Genomic DNA, 19,344 nt, shown 5'->3' on the forward strand with positions numbered 1-19,344 from the left:
GAGGGAGTGTGAAATTCCTGTCGCTAAGCGAGGAGGGCTTTAAGGGAGCCCCATTATACGGGCTCCCTTGCCACAGGTCACTTCATTTTTTAATTTAGTAACACGCTTCGTAAGTGAATCTGGCTTTCCCAATGGACTCGTCACTTGGTCGCAAAAGTTGATCACCGGGATATTGCAACCATCATAAATATGAGCCAGGCGCCAAGTGTCTGAATTTTGATCATGGGATCGCACGGTCACAAGTGTGGAAAAAACGGCCGAAAGTGGCTTTTTTTCAGCGCCGTTCGTAATTGCTGAATTCTGTCTAACAAATGTTACCTCATGAGGTGGAGATCCGTGAGATCCAAAACGTTATTCCTGGGATCTGGTCTCTTTGCAGTGCTTTGCTGTCCGTTCCTTGGGGTGGGTAGAGATGGGAGAGGAAGATTTAGCGCCTGGAAAAAGCAGCGTGGCGGTAAACAACTGCATCCGGCAACTCTCGTACTGCAAAAATGACATAAGAGATACCGTGGGCATTTGGGGAGAGGTAAGAAATGTCTCCATTTTGTCTATGTCAGGGGTCTTCAAACCTGGCCCTTTGATGACTTGTGGACTTCAACTCCCAGAATTCCTCAGCCAGCGTGAGGGAATTATGACCCTTTTATGACTTGTGGACTTCAATTCCCAGAATTCCTCAGTCAGCGTGCCTGGCTGAGGAATTTTGGGAGTTGAAGTTCACAAGCAGGGGTCTTCAAACTTGGCCCTTTGATGACTTGTGGACTTCAACTCCCAGAATTCCTCAGCCAGCGTGAGGGAATTATGACCCTTTTATGACTTGTGGACTTCAACTCCCAGAATTCCTCAGTCAGCATGCCTGGCTGAGGAATTTTGGGAGTTGAAGTTCACAAGCAGGGGTCTTCAAACGTGGCCCTTTGATGACTTGTGGACTTTAATCCCAGAATACCTCAGCCAGCGTGCCTGGCTGAAGAATTCTGGGAGTTGAAGGCCACAAGTCATCAAAAGGTCAAGTTTGAAGACCCCTGCTGTAAGTCTTCTTTCTTTGTGGCCACCTTGGTTTTCCAGCTTCTTTGAAGGCCAGGCCAATCTTCTCCATGAGATGGTCTTTTGTGTGTGTGTGTGTGTGTGTTTGTGTGTGAATAGACAACGCCCATACTTTCTTGATCGTATTTGTATTTTGGGTGGAAAGATGGTAGACAAAAGCAACTTCTCTCTGGCTTTTGTCATTAGTGATGGTGATGGGAACCAGAGGCCTTCACGGTTCTAGGAAAGCCTCAGGGGAACGCTTCCTGCATGGGAACTCCCAAATGGGTCACCTTCAACTCCCAGAATTCCCCAACTACTGTGGCTATTGCAGGGAATTCTGGGATCTGAACTCCGCATCAAGTTGTGATCTTTTTATTTAGACCGAGGTCTAGATTTAGACCTTAAGCAATTTGTGGACTTCAACTCCCAGAATTCCCCAGCCATCTAGGTAAAATCATCAGTAGTAGAAGCTGCACTATGTACCTGCAGCAAACCCTAATCCCTTCTGGCGCTGATGATGGTTACCTGCATTTTTACCAAGCATTTTTACCAGCATTGTCCTTGGTGCTCTCTGAATTTGGTGATTTTCTTGCGGACATTTCATGACCCAAGTAGGTAACATCATCAGTACTAGAAGAGAGGGGGGATTCACTCTGATGATGTTACCTAGTTGGGTCACGAAACATCTGCAAGAAAACCACCAAGCTCAGAGAACACCAAGGACCCCACAGTCGTTCTCCTCCTCCTCCTCCTCCTCCTCCCCCTCCTCCTCCCCCTCCCCCTCCTCCTCCTCTCCACAAACCCCAGTCCCTTCTAGCACTGATGATGTTCCCTAATTGGGTCATGAAACGTCTGCAAAAAAACCACCAAGCTCGGAGAGCACCAAGGACCCCATGGTTATATTTTTCTTAAACACTCCTCCTCCTCCTCCTGAAATAAGTGTTGCAGGGTGAAAAAGATTTGTGCTGAGTATTTTTTTTTCCTTCCTTCCTTCCTCTCTCTCTTTTCACTTAGGGAAAAGACATGTATCTTATCCTGGAGAACGATATGCTAAATTTGGTTGACCCCATGGATCGTAGTATTCTTCATTCCCAGCCCATTGTCAGCATCAGAGTTTGGGGAGTCGGTCGAGATAATGGCCGGTAAGTTTGAAATATATTTTGCCTTTCTTTACGAGATGGACAGTTGTTAATGCAGGCACGTCAGACAAACGTAGCCCCCAATATCCTATTGAATGTATCTCTGTGTCCTCATTGTTGTGTGACTCAATTGCGTTTTTAAGTACGTTACGTATGTTACAGTTTATCATTACATGGTGATACCTCAAAAACACCTGCTGTGGTCTTCTCCATCTGCTTTTCTGGGACAGCCATGGAGAAATGTTTCATTTTAGCATCTAATTCTGATAGTAGGGACTAGATGCTTGCTGAACTGGGTCTGTAGGATGCGATTTGAAGAAATGGTGACTCAGGAACATCAAGAGATGGTAATAAATATATTCTATTCCAGTGATTCTCAACCTTGGCAACTTTCAAGATAGGTAAATAGAACGACCTGCCTCCAGAAGTGGTGAATGCTCCAACACTGGAAATTTTTAAGAAGAGACTGGACAGCCATTTGTCTGAAATGGTATAGGGTTTCCTGCCTGAGCAGGGGGTTGGACTAGATGACCTCCAAGGTCCCTTTCAACTTGTCTTCTTCTTCTTCTTCTTCTTCTTCTTCTTCTTCTTCTTCTTCTTCTTTTTTTTTTTTCTTCTGCTTCTCCTCCTCCTCCTCCTCCTCCTCCTCCTCCTCCTCCTCCTCCTCCTCCTCCTCCTCCTCCTCCTCCTCCTCCTCCTCCTCTGGCATTTTAAAGATTAGGACATATTCATTTTTCTAAGTTACGTCCTTGCTACTTGTGCAAACCGTTCAGCTGCTAACTAACTAACATTTTTAGCTGCCATTAAACCCCACGCTCTGTGCCGTATTTGATTTATTTGGGGGGGGTGTCAATGAGAAAACACTTGATCCTGTGTCTTGAAGTACGTTGGCGAAGTCTTGATGTATTTTCAAAAAGCGCTGGGATTAAAAGCTCTTGGGGCTTCAGGTGTCTTTTTGATGCTTCAAGTGTTATGTTTAACGGAGTGAGCAAGATTCCTTTTTATCTTGTCATGAAAAGGCAGCTTACAAAGGAGTTGATAGAAGCGAAATCCTGTCTACAACGTGGGCCTTCAAAAGTCCTTTCCCGCAATATCAGAGCAACGAAGAATCTTAAATCTTCCTCTTGGATCGTCAATCGTTCGTTCTTCTTCCGGTCAACAATGGACAAATTATTTATAGATTAGATTAGATAACCTTTATTGTCATTATTTTTAATGTCGGCACGATAGCACACTGTTGTTTTTTTTTTTTTGCTTTTTTTAAGAAAACATTATATGTAGTCCTCGATTTTTCAACAGTTTGCTTAGTGATTGATCAAAGTTCCGATTTAGGACCGTTTTTCACACTTACGACCGTTGCCAGCGTCCCCCATGGTCACGTGATGTATATCCGGATGCTTGACAACCGACTCACATTTATGACGGTGGCAGTGTCGTGAGGCCACGTGACCCCCTTTTGCCACCTTCTGAGAATCGGAGCCGATGAGGGATGCCGGTTCACTAACTTAACCGCTGCAACGATTCGCTTAACCAATGTGGAAGAAAAGTCATAAAGTGGGACAAAACCCAGTTAACAAATGTTTCACTTAGCAATGTAAATTTGGGGCTCCGTCTTAGTCGTAAATTGAGGACGACCTGTAGGAGCAGTTTAGCAGTGAAGGCTTTGTAATCTGTTTTGCATGTGTTCTGCATCTACGTAACAACCCTATATTTCCCTCTTCTCCCCCCCCCCCCCGCATCAAATCCTATATCAGTTTAGCACCCGATAAAGTGAGCCCTGGATCTCAAAAGCTTGAGCCTTCTAATAAAATGGGTTAATCCCCAAAAGGTCTTCCCTTCTGATCTTGGATAATAAAGCACCATTTCTGAAGCTTGACCACTTTAAGACATGCGGATTGCTACTCCCAGAATCCCCCAGCCAGTATCTCTCTCTCTCTCTCTCTCTATGTATCTCTGTCTATATCGTCTATCTATATCTATCTCTCTATCTATCTTATCTATATCTATCTCTATTTATATCGTCAGTCTATCTATCTATCTATCTTAGCTATCTATATGTATCTATCTATCATCTATATATCTCTATATCGTCTCTATCTATATCTATCTATATCTATCTATATCTTATCTATATATCTGTCTATATATCTGTCTATATATCTCTATTCTCTATATATCTCTATATTGTCTGTATCTATCTATCTATCTATCTATCTATCATCTATCTATCTATCTATCTATCTATCTATCTATCTATCTATCTATCTATCTATCTATCTATCTATCTATCTATCGTCTTGTCTGCCTGCCTGCCTGCCTGCCTACTCTCTGTCTGTCTGTCTGTCTGTCTGTCTGTCTATCTATCTATCTATCTATCTATCTATCTATCTATCTATCTATCTATCTATAATCTATTTATTATTTGTTAAATTTATTTGCGGCCCAGAGTACCCCCACGGCGAATCGGGCAGCAAATAAGCAGGCATATACATAGAATGAAGGCTACTGCTAAGCTTGTAAGCCGCCCTGAGTCTTCGGAGAAGGGCGGGATATAAATGGAATTTTAAAAATAAATAAATAAATAAATTTTAACAAATAAATCATACGCACATGCTTACATTCATACATAAATGATCTTTCTTTTTCTTTTTTTTAATAGTAGCATCAAACAATATCTTTTAAGTCTTTCCTGGACAAAGGAAGTGATTGCACAATGAATGCTGTGCAAAGCCACGTGTATTTCTTTGGCAGGGTGGTTTTTTTTTTTTTACACTTTGATCCCAGGCCCTTAATAGTTAATTCGAGCAGCCGATCCAACGAGGGAGAGAGGGACCTTTTAATAATAGAGAGATGTATGACGATGGGGCAGGGCGAAGCAGGAGGAGTGGCTGAGATCTTTTCCTAGACAGAGAGAGGCGTGAGATTTTTTTTTATCTTTATTTTGTTTTGTTTTATTTTATTATTATTTTATCTTATCTTATTATTTTATTTTATTATCATTTTATTTTATCATTTTATTTTATTTTATTATTTTTTTATTTTTTATTTTATTCTATTTATTATTTTATTTTATTTTATTTATTTTATTATTTTTATTTTAGAGTGGTTTTAAAGCAAGGAGGAAGCCGGGGCACTGCATCCCACCCCTGAGCCAAGTGGGAATTGGAACATCTGGCGGGAGAGTTGATGGGTCCAACTTGATGCGGAAGCAATGAGCTGTCAGCCCCACTCCCCAGGGGGGGCTTAATAGGAGAGAAGCTCCAAAAGAGGGGTGGGGACTGGGTTGAGGAAGGGGAGGGTGGGGTGACTGTGCTTTGTGCTATCTGATTTCTATGCAAAGGTCTGAAGGGGGGCTGAATTGGGGAAGCCAGGCAGACCCTAACCCTCCTTAGCTGTTGCTTGGACCTGCCGGCTGAGAAGACACACACACACACACACACACAGACATCCTTATTTGTCGCTCTTAAAAGAGTCAGAAACTTATAGAAGAGCAGCGCTGGGTGTGTGCTGAATAAGCAAAGCACAAACGGCGTCTTTGTCCTGCCTTCCTTCCCGGAGACTGAGCAGAGCGAGGCTTTGCTGGCTGAGGGACCCCGCGGTCCTTCTCCTCCAAAGTGCGATAAAAAGGCAGAGAATGCCTCCCGTTTTGTTTCCGGAGACATGGCACTTAACGGCCGCTGGACAGGAGTAGCTGGACCCAGGACGTTGCGCTGTGAGTAGAGTCCCACCTCCGCCTTTGCTCTCTCTCTCTCTCTCTCTCTCTCTCTCTCTCTCTCTCTCTCTCTCTCTCTCTCTCTCTCTCTCTCTCTCTCTCCCTCCCTCCCTCCCTCCCTCCCTCCCTCTTGCAAAAGCCAGCAGGGAATGGAGGGTCTTGCTCCACGAAGACCCCTCTGACATTCGGCAGCTGTTGTGGTTTATTATCTGGTAGGAGACCTGCTCTCTCTCTCTCTCTGTGTGTGTGTGTGTGTGTGTGTGTGTGTGTGTGTGTGTTGGGGCAGGCTGTGACGGGTGGGTGGGTTTGGGGGGTGGGTTTCAGCAATCGGCTGGCTGAAATTGGCACCTTGGTTGACAATTCTGCTCTTTAGGGTTCAGGGGTCAAGACTGGGGAGAAAAGGTTGAAATGGCCAGTATGGTTAGGACACGGGGGGAGGCTCAGCTAATCTCAATGTACACATGTTGTACTTTGACAATAAAGGTTTATTTATTATACAAGGACATTGCAATCTGCAGAGAGCCAGGCTGGTGGCATACCTGGTGGGGTTGGTGTTTGTGTGATTAGATTAGATTAGATGCTGGGTGCCTATTTTTCGGTTCTTGGGCATTTCGGTCTTTCATTGGATAGGCGCGCATGGAAAACCATCCTTTTGCAGCCTTTGCTTGAGGGATTGCACCCTCTTGGGTTTGCCAATGAATTTTTAATAACCGCCAGAGCCTGGCGCTTGGCACGTGGGAGACCCACAAACGCACCCCGAGATAAATAAAGCCTCTTTCCTTTGAACCAAAGGACAAAATACACACTCTACCTGTGTGTAGACGATTAAAATAAGTGATCCGTCTCAGCTTCCTTTATCCTTCCTATATGTGCTGCAGGATGCAAAATGCAGAGGGGTCTTATGGATGCGTTAAATGATAAATATCTAGGAAACCTCGTTGAGATGTTGGAGAGGGCTGTGTGAAAGAACAGGATCCTGCCACTCTTCTTTTCTTTCTTTTGCTCACGTGTTGAGAAATTTCCGCTTTTAACTATGGTCTATCCTTATGTATTGGCTTCCCAAGTGTGAACGATAAAAAATTACTGACTTTTTGCTGTAATGTAATCCAATCCGTAGCAAATTGCACAAAGCCCTGACTTTAATTATGTCTTTAGAGCGGTTTCTTCACCATTAACACAACTCAGCGACAATGAGAAAGCAGGGGCTGTTTTATTATTAATTTCTGAAATGTATTTTGGGAGGGGAGGCACACATATTGTAAATAATTTATTCCGGCAATGGAAAGCCTTTCTTTCTTTCTTTCTTTCTTTCTTTCTTTCTTTCTTTCTTTCTTTCTTTCTTTCTTTCTTTCTTTCTTTCTTTCTTTCTTTCTTTCTTTTCCTTCCTTCCTTCCTTCCTGTCTGTCTTTCTTTCTTTCTTTTCCTTCCTTCCTTCCTTCCTTCCTTCCTTTCTTTCCCTTCCTTCCTTCCTTCCTTCCTTCCTTCCTTTCTTTCTTTCTTTCTTTCTTTTTCTTTCTTTCTTTCTCTTCCTTCCTTCCTTCCTTCCTTCCTTCCTTCCTTCCTTTCTGTCTCTTTCTTTTCCTTCCTTCCTTCCTTCCTTCCTTCCTTCCTTTCTTTCTTTCTTTCTTTCTTTCTTTCTTTCTTTCTTTCTTTCTTTCTTTCTTTCTTTTTCTTCCTTCCTTCCTTCCTTCCTTCCTTCCTTTCTGTCTCTTTCTTTTCCTTCTTTCTTTCTTTCTTTCTTTCTTTCTTTCTTTCTTTCTTTCTTTCTTTCTTTCTTTCTTTTTCTTCCTTCCTTCCTTCCGTCCTTCCTTTCTTCCTTCCTTCCGTCCTTCCTTTCTTCCTTCCTTCCTTCCTTCCTTCCTTCCTTCCTTCCTTCCTTCCTTCCTTCCTTCCTTTCTTTCTTTCTTTCTTTCTTTCTTTCTTTCTTTCTTTCTTTCTTTCTTTCTTTCTTTCTTTCTTTCCTTTTTTGCTAACTTAATCTGGGCTCTATATTTTGAATATATGCATCACTTTTGAAAGCCGGGCATGTAATTTTTCAAAAGATGCCCCAGATCTGTAACTGTTTAATACTGCAGCTGGGCTAAACATAAAAAGAGGACCTACTGATTTGTGACACAAATTAATGATTAGAAAATGTGGGTGTCTGATTAGATCTTTAAAAACTGTTATTGTGGAACTTTGTTCAGGCTGCGTTTGATTCTGTGTCATTCTGTTAGTTCCTCTAGTGAAGAGGAGGCAGAAAGTTATAATAATTGTGCCCATCGGTTCAGACTGGAAGAGGGGGAAAAATGATTTGGAACATGTGTGGATAGGCACGTAGCACCTGTCAGAAATTCTTCAAATCAAAGCATGCTCCTTCTGTAGCTGCAAAAATCAGCCCTACAATCCCAGGAAAATACATAGCTCTACTTTAAGGAGGAGTTGACCTGTGCTAGGTAGCATCTTCATGGTCCCAAACACTTTGTATTCCACAAATCCAAAGCCTAGCACAGATCTGATCACAATATTCTTATCTTCAAAAGTTGGCGGGGAAGGAGGATCAGTCTGTCTGACGCTCAAGATTCATATCGCAGAAGAGGCATTGTGTAAATACCTTGGGTGGGGGGGGGAAATGCAATGACAGCATGAATTTATCAAGGCAGATTTTTTTAAAAAAAGAAAGTGCCCCAATAACTTCTCCAGTGGATCAGGGGAATGCTGTGGACATAATGTATCTTGATTTCAGCAGAACATTAGATCAAGTATCATAGGACATATAATTTGGGCTAAAGGATATGCGCTTCCAATGAAGGAGGATATTTGCAGCTCAAGGTTGAAATGAAGGGTGGCGGGTGGTCTCTGAGCTTGCTTGTTTTCTTGCAGACGTTTCATGACTCAAACTAGGTAACCTCGTCAGTGCTACTCCTTACAACGTTACTTAGTTAGATGCTGAAGCTCTAGAAAAAGGGCAGAGAAGAGCAACCAAGATGATAAGGAATGGAATGGAATGGAATGGAATGGAATGGTTATTGGAATATAGAATAGAATAGAATAGAATAGAATAGAATAGAATAGAATAGAATAGAATAGAATAGAATAGAATAGAATAGAATAGAATAGAATAGAATAGAATAGAAGAATAGAATAGTTATTGGAAAATAGAATAGAATAGAATAGAATAGAATAGAATAGAATAGAATAGAATAGTTATTGGAATATGGAATGGAATGGAATGGAATGGAATGGAATGGAATGGAATGGAATAGAATAGAATAGAAAAATATAGAATAGAATAGAAAAATGAAGAATAGAATAGAATAGAAAAATGAAGAATAGGATAGGATAGGAATAGAATAGAAAACAATAGGAAAATGAAGAGAAGAGAATAACAGAGTTGGAAGGGACCTTAGAGGTCTTCTAGTCCAACCCCCTGCTCAGGCAGGAGACCCTAAATCATTTCAGACAAATGGTTACTATTTCAGAGAAATATTAAATAATACAAAAGAAACACATTCAAAATACATTTTCCTGTACATAATTTGGTCCTGAATGTTTCTCTTCATTTTGGCCAATTAATTTCTTTTTATTTCAGTCTTTCCCCCCCCCCTTCCGTTTAATTGTCTCTGATTCTTGGAGATTGCCTGGACAACCTTGCAGTTTTTTCGGCAAGGTCGGCCAAAGCAATAAAACTGGCTATAAATGTCAAGGAACTTGCACTGCTGTGTTTTTAAAAGCATCCAAGGGACTATCTGGGAGTGACTGTGGTTACAATAAATTGGACAACACATCTAGAGATATCCAGAGGCTTGCCAAGATGAGGGAAGTTGCGGGAGGGGGGGGAGAGGCTGTGAGTAGCTCCCACATTTTGTAGACAAGGCAGTGGAAAAATAGGAGCCAGCGGTGTGCTACAGCTGCCAAGAAAGCCAACGCAATCCTAGGCTGCATCAACGGAGGGATGGTTTCAAGTGTTAGTTTCGCTTTATAATGCTTTGGTAAGACCACACTTGGAATATTGTGTCCAGTTTTGGTCACCATGATATAAAAAAGATGCTGAGGCTCTAGAAAAAGGGCAGAGAAGAGCAACCAAGATGATAAGGAATGGAATGGAATGGAATGGAATGGAATGGAATGGAATGGAATGGAATAGAATAGAATAGAATAGAATAGAATAGAATAGAATAGAATAGAATAGAATAGAATAGAATAGAATAGAATACAATAAGAGAGAATAGAATAGAATAGAATAGAATAGAATAGAATAGAATAGAATAGAATAGAATAGAATAGAATAAGAAGAGAGAATAGAATAGAATGGAATAGAATAGAATAGAATAGAATAGAATAGAATAGAATAGAATAGAATAGAATAGAATAGAATAGAATAGAATAGGAGAGAATAGAATAGAATACAATAAGAGAGAATAGAATAGAATAGAATAAGAAGAGAATAGAATAGAATGGAATAGAATAGAATAAGAGAATAGAATAGAATAGGAGAGAATAGAATAGGAGAGAATAGAGTAGAGTAGAATAGAATAGAATAGAATAGAATAGAATAGAATAGAATAGAATAGAATAGAATAGAATAGAATAGAATAGAATAGAATAGAATAGAATAGAATAGAATAAGAAGAAAAAATGGTACACGGTCTCCTGCTTAAGCAATGGGTTGGACTAGAAAGATGACCTACAAGGCCCCTTCCAACTCTGTTATTCTATTCTAGCATGTTGAGTTGGCCTATGATTCAACTCAGACCAGATTGAGGAACCACGTCAGGCCACTAGTTGATAGTCCATAATTCTGTAAATTTGGGTGACGTTTAGTCTTCCATGAGTATATTAAACTATTCTTGAGAGTCTTAGAGACTAACCCTAAAAAACAGCCTTGAAGACCAATATTTCAGGCAAAAAAAAGCCACATGCAAATCAACACAGACATTAAGCCAGATGCTAATCTCAGCATTCCAAGACTCGCTGGGGCCCTTGCGCTGTCAGAAAATGTAAATGGGTTGCCTTGATGGGGGTCGAGTCTTGGTGGTGACAATCACTGCACCATAGGGCTGGTAAACATTTACCCTGAACATGGTTGTGTCAGCCAGACATGGGCCATTATGACTTGCCTTTGCAAGTTTGGGGTGCTTGCTGGATTTTCCCTTTGGAAAAAAAAATATGCACCCAGATATTTAAGGCTCTTAAATAGCGGCATGGTGGCCGAGAGGTGGAACTCTCGCCTCACAGCCACGAGGTTGTGAGTTCGATCCTAGGTAGCGGCAGATATTTTTCTCTCTGAGCGCAATGAGTAATTGTCTGCTGTGAACTCCGCGTAGGCATCGGGAAGGGCATCCAGCCTGTCAATGCTCAGCTCCAATCAGTTGCCCCAACCCCATCTGGAAGCAAGAGATTGCAGGTTTCTTTAAAGAAAAAAAAAAAGAATAAGGCCCTTGTAGGGCTTAAATGTTACAGCCATCAATTCTCCAGGGGTGGTAATGAGGAACAGGCCTTTCATAAAACCGTTAGTTTCATTGTAGTTAATCGCTATTTGCTTCTCCTCCTTGTTGGCAAGGAAACAAAGGCTCCCTCTGAGGCTGGCTTGCGCTTTGGGTCATTCAACTAAATCAAACCTTTAAATATATTGACAGATTCTCGGGGTGGGGGGTGAACGTATTAGTCAGGCTGCCTACCCTGCTGCATTGGAGTTGGGTAGGAAAGGAGAGAGAAAAAAAAATGTATCTCAACAACGCAACAAAACAATTTTCAGAGGGCGACCACTGAGTAACAGCTCGGCTCCTGAGTGTTTCTGATGAGGTCATGCGTTGTGATATTGCAGGGATGTAAATGCAACTCTAGTCTTTGTGGGTTGTTAAGACAAATCACCCAGGGACCTATATAATTCCTTCCTTCCTTCCTTCCTTCCTTCCTTCCTTCCTTCCTTCCTTCCTTCCTTCCTTCCTTCCTTCCTTCTTTCCTTCCTTCCTTCCTTCCTTCCTTCCTTCCTTCCTTCCTTCCTTCCTTCCTTCCTTCCTTCCTTTTCTTGACATGATGTGGCTGGCCACGCAGAAGCAGAATAATGGCTAGGTCTGGTGCATTGTACGATTAGACAGATGTGCTATTAAGTATGGAACTGAAGCAGCTACCAAGTAGTAAAATTGGCTCTTTTTCTTCCACGGGGTGAATGCCATGATTTAGCTCTTACAGCCACAAATATCCGTGGGGTTCTCAGCCTAACATCCACAAGCCAGTGGATTATTGAGTAAGCCTTTCCCATTATTAGTCAAATTGAAACTTAAGCCAGACAAAATAAGGAAGACAGATGAAATGTTTTGGGTGACTTATCAGAATTCCGTTTTTAATACTCTGAAGTTAAGAGTATTAGATTGAAATTTCAGCTTTAGCCTGGTGTGTTGCCTCATACCCTCTAGCTAGGTTTTATGGAGTCCATTAGAATATTTGTCTGACTGGAATTAGTTCAGTTGCTATTCTTGTACCTTTGGGCATTTTAAATGTTTTCAATCATTAGACCGTGAATATATTACTTATCAGTCAATAAACCTGCCTTCAATTTGTGGTTTTTAGATCAAAGCATTGAGTTGCCTGGCTTAAGTTTGTAGGATGATAACTGTGTGAATGCAGTCACCAAAAACTGCAGGAGTTCATTTACTTTTTTTTTTAATGATTGGGAATATCATTGCTTTCCAGCTAGGAATGAAATTCATTATTTGCAGAATGTACTTGAAGGAATTGTTTGGTGGAGCGGTGGGCTAATGCCTCCTTAAGTAACACCAGCTGCCTGCAATTAGTGCAGGTTCGAGTCCCGCCAGGCTCAAGGTTGACTCAGCCTTCCATCCTTCCGAGGTAGGTAAAATGAGGACCCAGATTGTTGGGGGCAGTTAAGCTGACTTTGTAATAATGCCGCTTGGGGGGGGGGCGAAAGCCCTAATAAGCAGGCATATACATAGAATGAAGGCTACTGCTAAGCACATTGATTTCTGCTTCTTAGATTGTAAGCCGCCCTGAGTCTTCGGAGAAGGGCGGGATATAAATGGGATTTTAAAAAACAAAATGAGGGATCACTTCTATACCAAGAATTTGTAATGTTATTTCGACTTGTTACCTTAAGCCGCTGACTTTGCTGCCGCAATAAATCTAATATCATATCCTTCTTTTGAAATTTCACAGCTGTTTTTATCACACTTTAGTCTATTATATAGATAGGAAATCCTGTGTCATTACTCTTTGGATGGTTTGATAATGTAATTCTACTGAAATTATTATTATTATTGATCATCGCACAGTCAGCCAGCTGTTCAGACTGGATTTGGCATTTCTGTCTACCTATCGAGTCCTCACCAAGGACCTGGGATAGGCAGATGTGGATGTTTGATGGTATTACAGATATCGTCGCAGGATGGAAGCAGTTCCTATTATTATTATTATTATTATTATTATTATTATTATTATTATTATTATTATTATTATTATTATTATTATTATTATTATTACCACCCACATCAGTTTTCTTCAGAAAACGCACTAACGTTTGATTACAAGAATAAAAAGTCATTTCCTATATTCATGAAGTGTTATAAATGTATGGTGATGTTTGAAAACAGTCTTGTTATACCAGTAGGAAGTGTTAACAAATGTACATTATTTTAGGGAGTCTGTGTCAGATATAATACTGACTCTGGTTTCAAGAGAAAACAACCTGCTGTACAGGTTTAAAAATTTAGGAGAGGGGAAAAAAAAGAAACGAACCAATTTGTATTTTGTAAGCATAATATCCAGCCTTAACTTATGCATCTTTTTTCTCTTACTGTAATAACTAATAATAACATGAATGTTTCCATATGTGTTTGTGTGTGTGTGTGTGTGTGTGTGTGTGTGTGTGTGTGTAGGTGGGTCGGTTGGTCTTGGCATATTCGGGTCTTTTCCTGTGTAAGATTGAGGGTGTCTTGGTGACGTTTCGACAAGGTCCCAGCACGAAGCCGAAGACACCAGCCTGAAATTTTTTTTAATTTTTTATTTATTTTAATTCCATTTATATCCCGCCCTTCTCCGAAGACTCAGGGCGGCTTACAAGCTTAGCAATAGCCTTCATTCTATGTATATGCCTGCTTATTAGGGCTTTCACACACACCCCAAGCGGCATTATTACAAAGTCAGCTTAATTGCCCCCAACAATCTGGGTCCTCGTTTCGACCTCGTCGAAACGTCGCCAAGACACCCTCAATCTTACACGGGAAAAGACCCGAATACGCCAAGACCTACATACCTGTAGAAAAAAAACCCAGCAGCTTTCTTTCAGAATCAGCACAGAATCCAGGTGTTCCCCCTTGAAAAGAGGGGAGGGGGGAAGGGAAGGATTTGCTGTAGCATAAATGCATTACTTATTCATTTGTTTTGACGGTTGTCCCTTTCCACACGAACTCCTCTTGGAAAGCGCAACCAGAAGCATCTGTCGTCTGTTTCCCCTATGTGTCTGTGATATTTTAAGCTCATCCTTCACTATGTGTGTTGCCTGCCACTCAGCTGATCGTCCGCAGGCCTCATGATAGCTTCCAAAAATACTTGAAAACCTGGACAACTTAGAACAGCGCAGAAAAAAAATTGTTGTCCAGTCTTAGCGAAGGGACAAGCGGAAGGGGAGGGCCAGAGGGGTTGATCTCTGCTTTTCCTAACTCTTCTCTGCTCTGTTTTTCCATGCTTTTCCGGATTCAGAGAAAGGTAAAAACAGCTGCTTTTTTCCCCACCCACCCCCCACCCCCACCCCCTCTCTTATTTCACTTCCTTGCCCACCTTTCGTCCTTCTCTTGCTTTGCAAGTTCTGCTTGATGGTTTGGGTTGCGGCTTTCTTGTCCTGTTGCTGATCGGATGAAAGTCCGCGGGTCTCTTGAAGTGGTCTCGGGTTTGTTTCTGATCCCCTTCTAAGAGAGTAAGAAAATGAGAATTAAACCCATTTGTCTTGGGGGAGGGGGGAAAGGAAGGGGGAGGGGGTTTCTCGTTCCCTTTGCTCATTTCTCAATGATCTATTCAGCCCTTATCCTTGCATTCCAACAGGGCAGAAATTTAAACCACGTTCCCCCCCCCCCTTAATTTTCAGTCTAGGCGTACACTGTAGACTTAGGACACAGGTGTCTAGTCCATTCGTAAGAAGGACGGCCGGGAGGGGGGGAAACAAAAGAAAAGGTGGATATACTTGCCTCTGTAGATCGATAGAAGGCGATCCTTTGGCAGAATAGAGTCCTCCTCCTCCTCCAGCTCAGCGGATCTGGTTCAGAAGACTGTGGAACCTTCTAGAAGGGATTTCACGACTGAGAGTTGCAGAAGAAAGGTGCACCACCAGGAGAAGAACGAGATGCTCCTCGATTCTCAGTCTTTGTTTCCTTGGGATGAAATCTGGACCTGGGGGGATGCTCGCAAAACTTGCAGAGAGCGGAAACCCCCACAAAGCTGCGTTATGACTTTAGACCCCACTAACATCTCATGAGGGACGCGGTGGCTCAGTGGGTTAAGACGCTGAGCTTGTCGATCAGAAGGTCGGCAGTTTGGCGGGTCGAATCCCGAGTGCCGCGTAACAGAGTGAGCGCCTGTTACTCGTCCCAGCTTCTGCCAACCTAGCAGTTCAAAAGCACGTAAAAAATGCAAGTAGAAAAATAGGGACCACCACGCTGGGAAGGTAACAGCGTTCTGTGCGCCTTTGGCGTCTAGTCATGCCGGCCACATGACCACGGAGACATCCTCGGACAAGCGCTGGCTCTTCGGCTTTGAGACGGAGATGAGCACCGGCCCCTAGAGTCGGAAACGACTAGCACGCATGTGCGGGGGAACCTTTACCTTTACCTTAACATCTCATGTCTTCCGTTTGCAAAAGAGGTGATGAGGCTGGGTAGAGCTAGGAAAAAGCACGACGTAGCATAACCCTCCAAGAGGGTCAAAAGGTCCCACGGGACCAGGAGTCTGGTTTGCAAAGTCACTGAATTAAGCCAGGGATTGTAGATCAGGAAGATGCGGGGCGGCCTTGCTCAGATTTTTATACGAAACTTTAAAGTGCTTTTCAAAGTGAAAACTCTCTCGAAATGTGCCTGTTATGGCTCTGGTTCTGTCATTTTTTCGTTAATAGAAATTTATAGCAGCTTTCAGGTTGCATTTAATGGGCAGATAGATCTTCAAGGGAAATTAGCGTAATAAGAGGCACCCACTGGGCAAACGGCAGGTAAATTATTTTTATGTCATCGCGTTGAGCTATTGTTGCACAGTTAAATAGTGCTTAATTGGTTGCTAAATACTGTAAGTGTGGTTATCCAAGCGTTAACATTGATTTTTCCAATAATTCCAGATCCTTATCATTTGCAAGCATAAAAATAAATGAATTAGAAGTCTTTGCTGCTTGTTTATAACTCCTTTTTATTCTCCCGGGTTGTTTTTTTTCTTTTGCACCAAGCCAGTTAGAGTTATTTAAATTAAAAGGAACCCCTTAACTTGTTAAACTAGTCAGGTAAAACAAGCCACAGTATTGTTTGTAACCGTGTTTCACTTGGTCATCTTTTACAATTTGTTTTCTGGTTGTGCTACACGCACAAATGGTTTAATTTGATGTTGCAGAATTACTGTTAACCAGGTATCGTGCTTGCTAGCCTGACACCATCCAGAACCTGCAACCAACTAAGGCTAAAAATTATAGTCCCTAACAACTGTGGCAAGAAAGCTTGTGTAAAGTTTGCAATGGCGGCAAATATCTGTAGCCCGGGTGTAAGATGAGGGCAAACGTTCGTACTCTGAGCTTCTGGGTTGGTTTCCAGATGTTTTGTTTACCAGGCTAGGTAACATCTTCAGGGATGTTTCGGGCACGTCAGTGTCGGTGTTCTTCTGTTGATAAGGGCTTCAGGTGTGTGGGTGTGTTGAGTGAGGGTCTTGTGGTGGGTCTTAGTGTAAAGTATCTGCGTAAGGGAGTAGTAGATGTTAGCTCTTGCAAGGGTGTAGGACAGGGGTAGGCAACCTTGGCTCTTTTATGACTCGTGGACTTCAACTCCCAGAATTCCTGAGCCAGCATGGGAGAAACTTTGGCCCCTTCATGACTCGTGGACTTCAACTCCCAGAATTCCTGAGCCAGCATGGGGGAAACTTTGGCTCCTTCATGACTCGTGGACTTCAACTCCCAGAATTCCTGAGCCAGCCACGTTGAGGGGAAAGGGGGAGGTTTCCAAGCTGAGCCATGCTGGCTCAGGAATTCTGGGAGTTGAAGTCCACGAGTCGCAAAAGAGCCAAGGTTGCCTACGCCTGGTGTAGGACATAGTATTTGGGTTATCTTTTAGGGCTGTTCACGATGACAAAAACGTTCCTCCTTTTACACGGAGGTGTCTTGTTCAGATATAAATGTATTATTTATAGAAAGCTAGACAGGCGTAGCGGCTCTTCAGATAGATCCCCTGGAGGCCAATGAACAGCTGCCATCACTTTATTATCTTACAGCTTTGAACCTGGAGTAGGCAAAAGAAGCAAGAACTGCCTCTCCACCTTTAGGGCTGCTCTGAACCAGCTTGTAAATGGCTGCACAGTCATTTAATGTAACTTAGAAAATCACAGATCCTTTCTTCGGCACTTTGCACAGAAGATTTCATAAGAGCTTTAGCAGATTGTGCCCCAAATGCATCATCTTCTCTACAGGGGGCCCTCGCTGCTCTCTGAGTTTAGTTGTTTTCTTGCAGATGTTTTTGGTGGGAGACGGTGAGCATGCTAGACCAAACCAGGTCCAAAAAAGTGCTAAAGCAGAGTTCCCCAACGTTTCCAGCTTTGATGACCGGCAAGGGGAAAAGGAGATGGTTTGTGCAAGGGACCGGCACGTGGGCCTGCTGCTCACACAAATGGAGTGCATGCATGCCCGTGCTCACCCACTGCTTGTGCAAGTGAGGATGTGTGTGCACGCACACACACTGGCTAGCCATTCTCAGAGCCCAGGTTGGGGACCCCTGTGCTAAGGATTGCTGGATGCCTGGCACTCAGGCAAATTGGCCATCAACAGGCACATAGAGATAAGCAACGTTTACATACCATTGGGAAGAAATGATCCAAAAGGCAAAAAGGAAACGAAAAACATCAAAACACTTCCTCACCAACAATCAACAACTAGATGAGCAGAGATTAACACTGATTAATATTAGAACAACAACCAAGAAGTAAACAACATCCCAATCAAGGAACTACCAGCTCAGATAAACAGTAAACAACAGCTGTCAAGGATGAAACTTTGGCAGCTATGTGCCTCTGCGTTTCAACTTGCCTTTAGAGTAAGGGGGGGAGGTGTTACTTTCAAGTGAGTAAGAAGCAGAAACAAAACTTCTTCAATTCAGCAGAAGACCGTGGGAGCCTGAAGCCTTGTCAAGGACACCAGAACAGGTGTGGATTTGAAGCAGACAGTTCCCATAGCAGAGTGAACTTGTTGATATGGATTACGTTAAAACATTGGGGGTTTGGCTGGGAAAATTGTTGCTTAAGCCTGTGAATTGGTGTTGGAACCTCAGAGTTAGTTCTGCTTCGACAAAACCATGCGGTATATTCAATAAACAGATTTTCAAGAACGGAATGAACCTGGAGTTTTATTTGGATTCTCGAAGCTGGATGTTGACAATAGCCTAATCAAGGAACCATCAAGATGACTCTTACCAACACTGACAGGGCAAACCTCTCGTATATAAACAGAGAGAAACTTCACCTCCTTCAAGCACTGATGATGCTACCTAGTTGGGTCATGAAACGTCTGCAAGAAAACCACCAGACTCAGAGACCACCAAGGACTCCATAGTCCAACCCCGAGCAACAAATATTATCTTCCATTGGTAACATGTTCTGTGACATCCTCTAGCTAGTTTTATATCCCAAAGTTTCATTCAGAGGCTTATTGTTTCCATGAATCAAGTCGAAGTACCTTAGTGAGAATGCAGGGAGGTTTAAATCGGACCTATCTAATGATGCATGTGAAGTGTTTGGAATCGAATGGGACTTGATAGCATTGAAAGAACGAACAAAAAACCCTTTGTCTTAGTCAGACCTAGTTTTGAGTATGGGTTTTGATTTAATTAATAATTGAAGTCCCTTTAATCTCTCGACCTTGCCGGAAAGGTTTGGTTGCTAAGGCGGATGGATCACTTGGTGGCAGAAGGCAGTCATTTACGCTTAATGTATCTGGCTTAAAAGGAAGCAAAGGCAGGTGACTTGTAATACAGCCTCCCGACCCGCAGAAGCAACTTTATCGGGATAATGAGTCTGTGGGGAATGAATTGAGACTTGTGAAGGAAACATCTTAAGAAGATAATTGAAGACAACTGTGGGCAAATCCAGGAGATAATTGAAGGAGGGAAGCTAATTCAAAATGTGGGAGGGGTTTTGCCTGTTTTCCCTAAAGGACCCCCCTTTCCTCATCAAAATTTAAAGACCTCATGTTGAGATATTCCAGATGAGGTTCTTTTCTTACACAAAAAATAGCCGCCACCCTGG

At 42.4% G+C, this 19,344-nt stretch overlaps 1 protein-coding gene across 11 annotated transcripts in view; it reads left to right on the plus strand.

Annotated features, from left to right (window-relative positions):
* Positions 1-19,344, plus strand: part of APBB2 (amyloid beta precursor protein binding family B member 2) — a 102,639-nt gene that overhangs the window by 70,877 nt on the left and 12,418 nt on the right. For 8 of the 11 annotated variants that reach the window (XM_081332453.1, XM_081332461.1, XM_081332460.1 and 5 more), the window contains 2 exons: positions 380-526; positions 2,038-2,165. In XM_081332453.1, the coding sequence (XP_081188579.1) occupies positions 380-526; positions 2,038-2,165 (275 nt within the window). Of the gene's footprint in view, positions 1-379; positions 527-2,037; positions 2,166-14,524; positions 14,578-14,721; positions 14,786-19,344 lie in introns of those variants that run through there. The other 3 variants (XM_081332463.1, XM_081332454.1, XM_081332455.1) reach the window with 3 other exon arrangements.

The sequence above is a fragment of the Vipera berus genome (assembly GCF_964194415.1).
Source record: "Vipera berus genome assembly, chromosome: 7".
NCBI classification, from domain to species: domain Eukaryota; kingdom Metazoa; phylum Chordata; class Lepidosauria; order Squamata; family Viperidae; genus Vipera; species Vipera berus.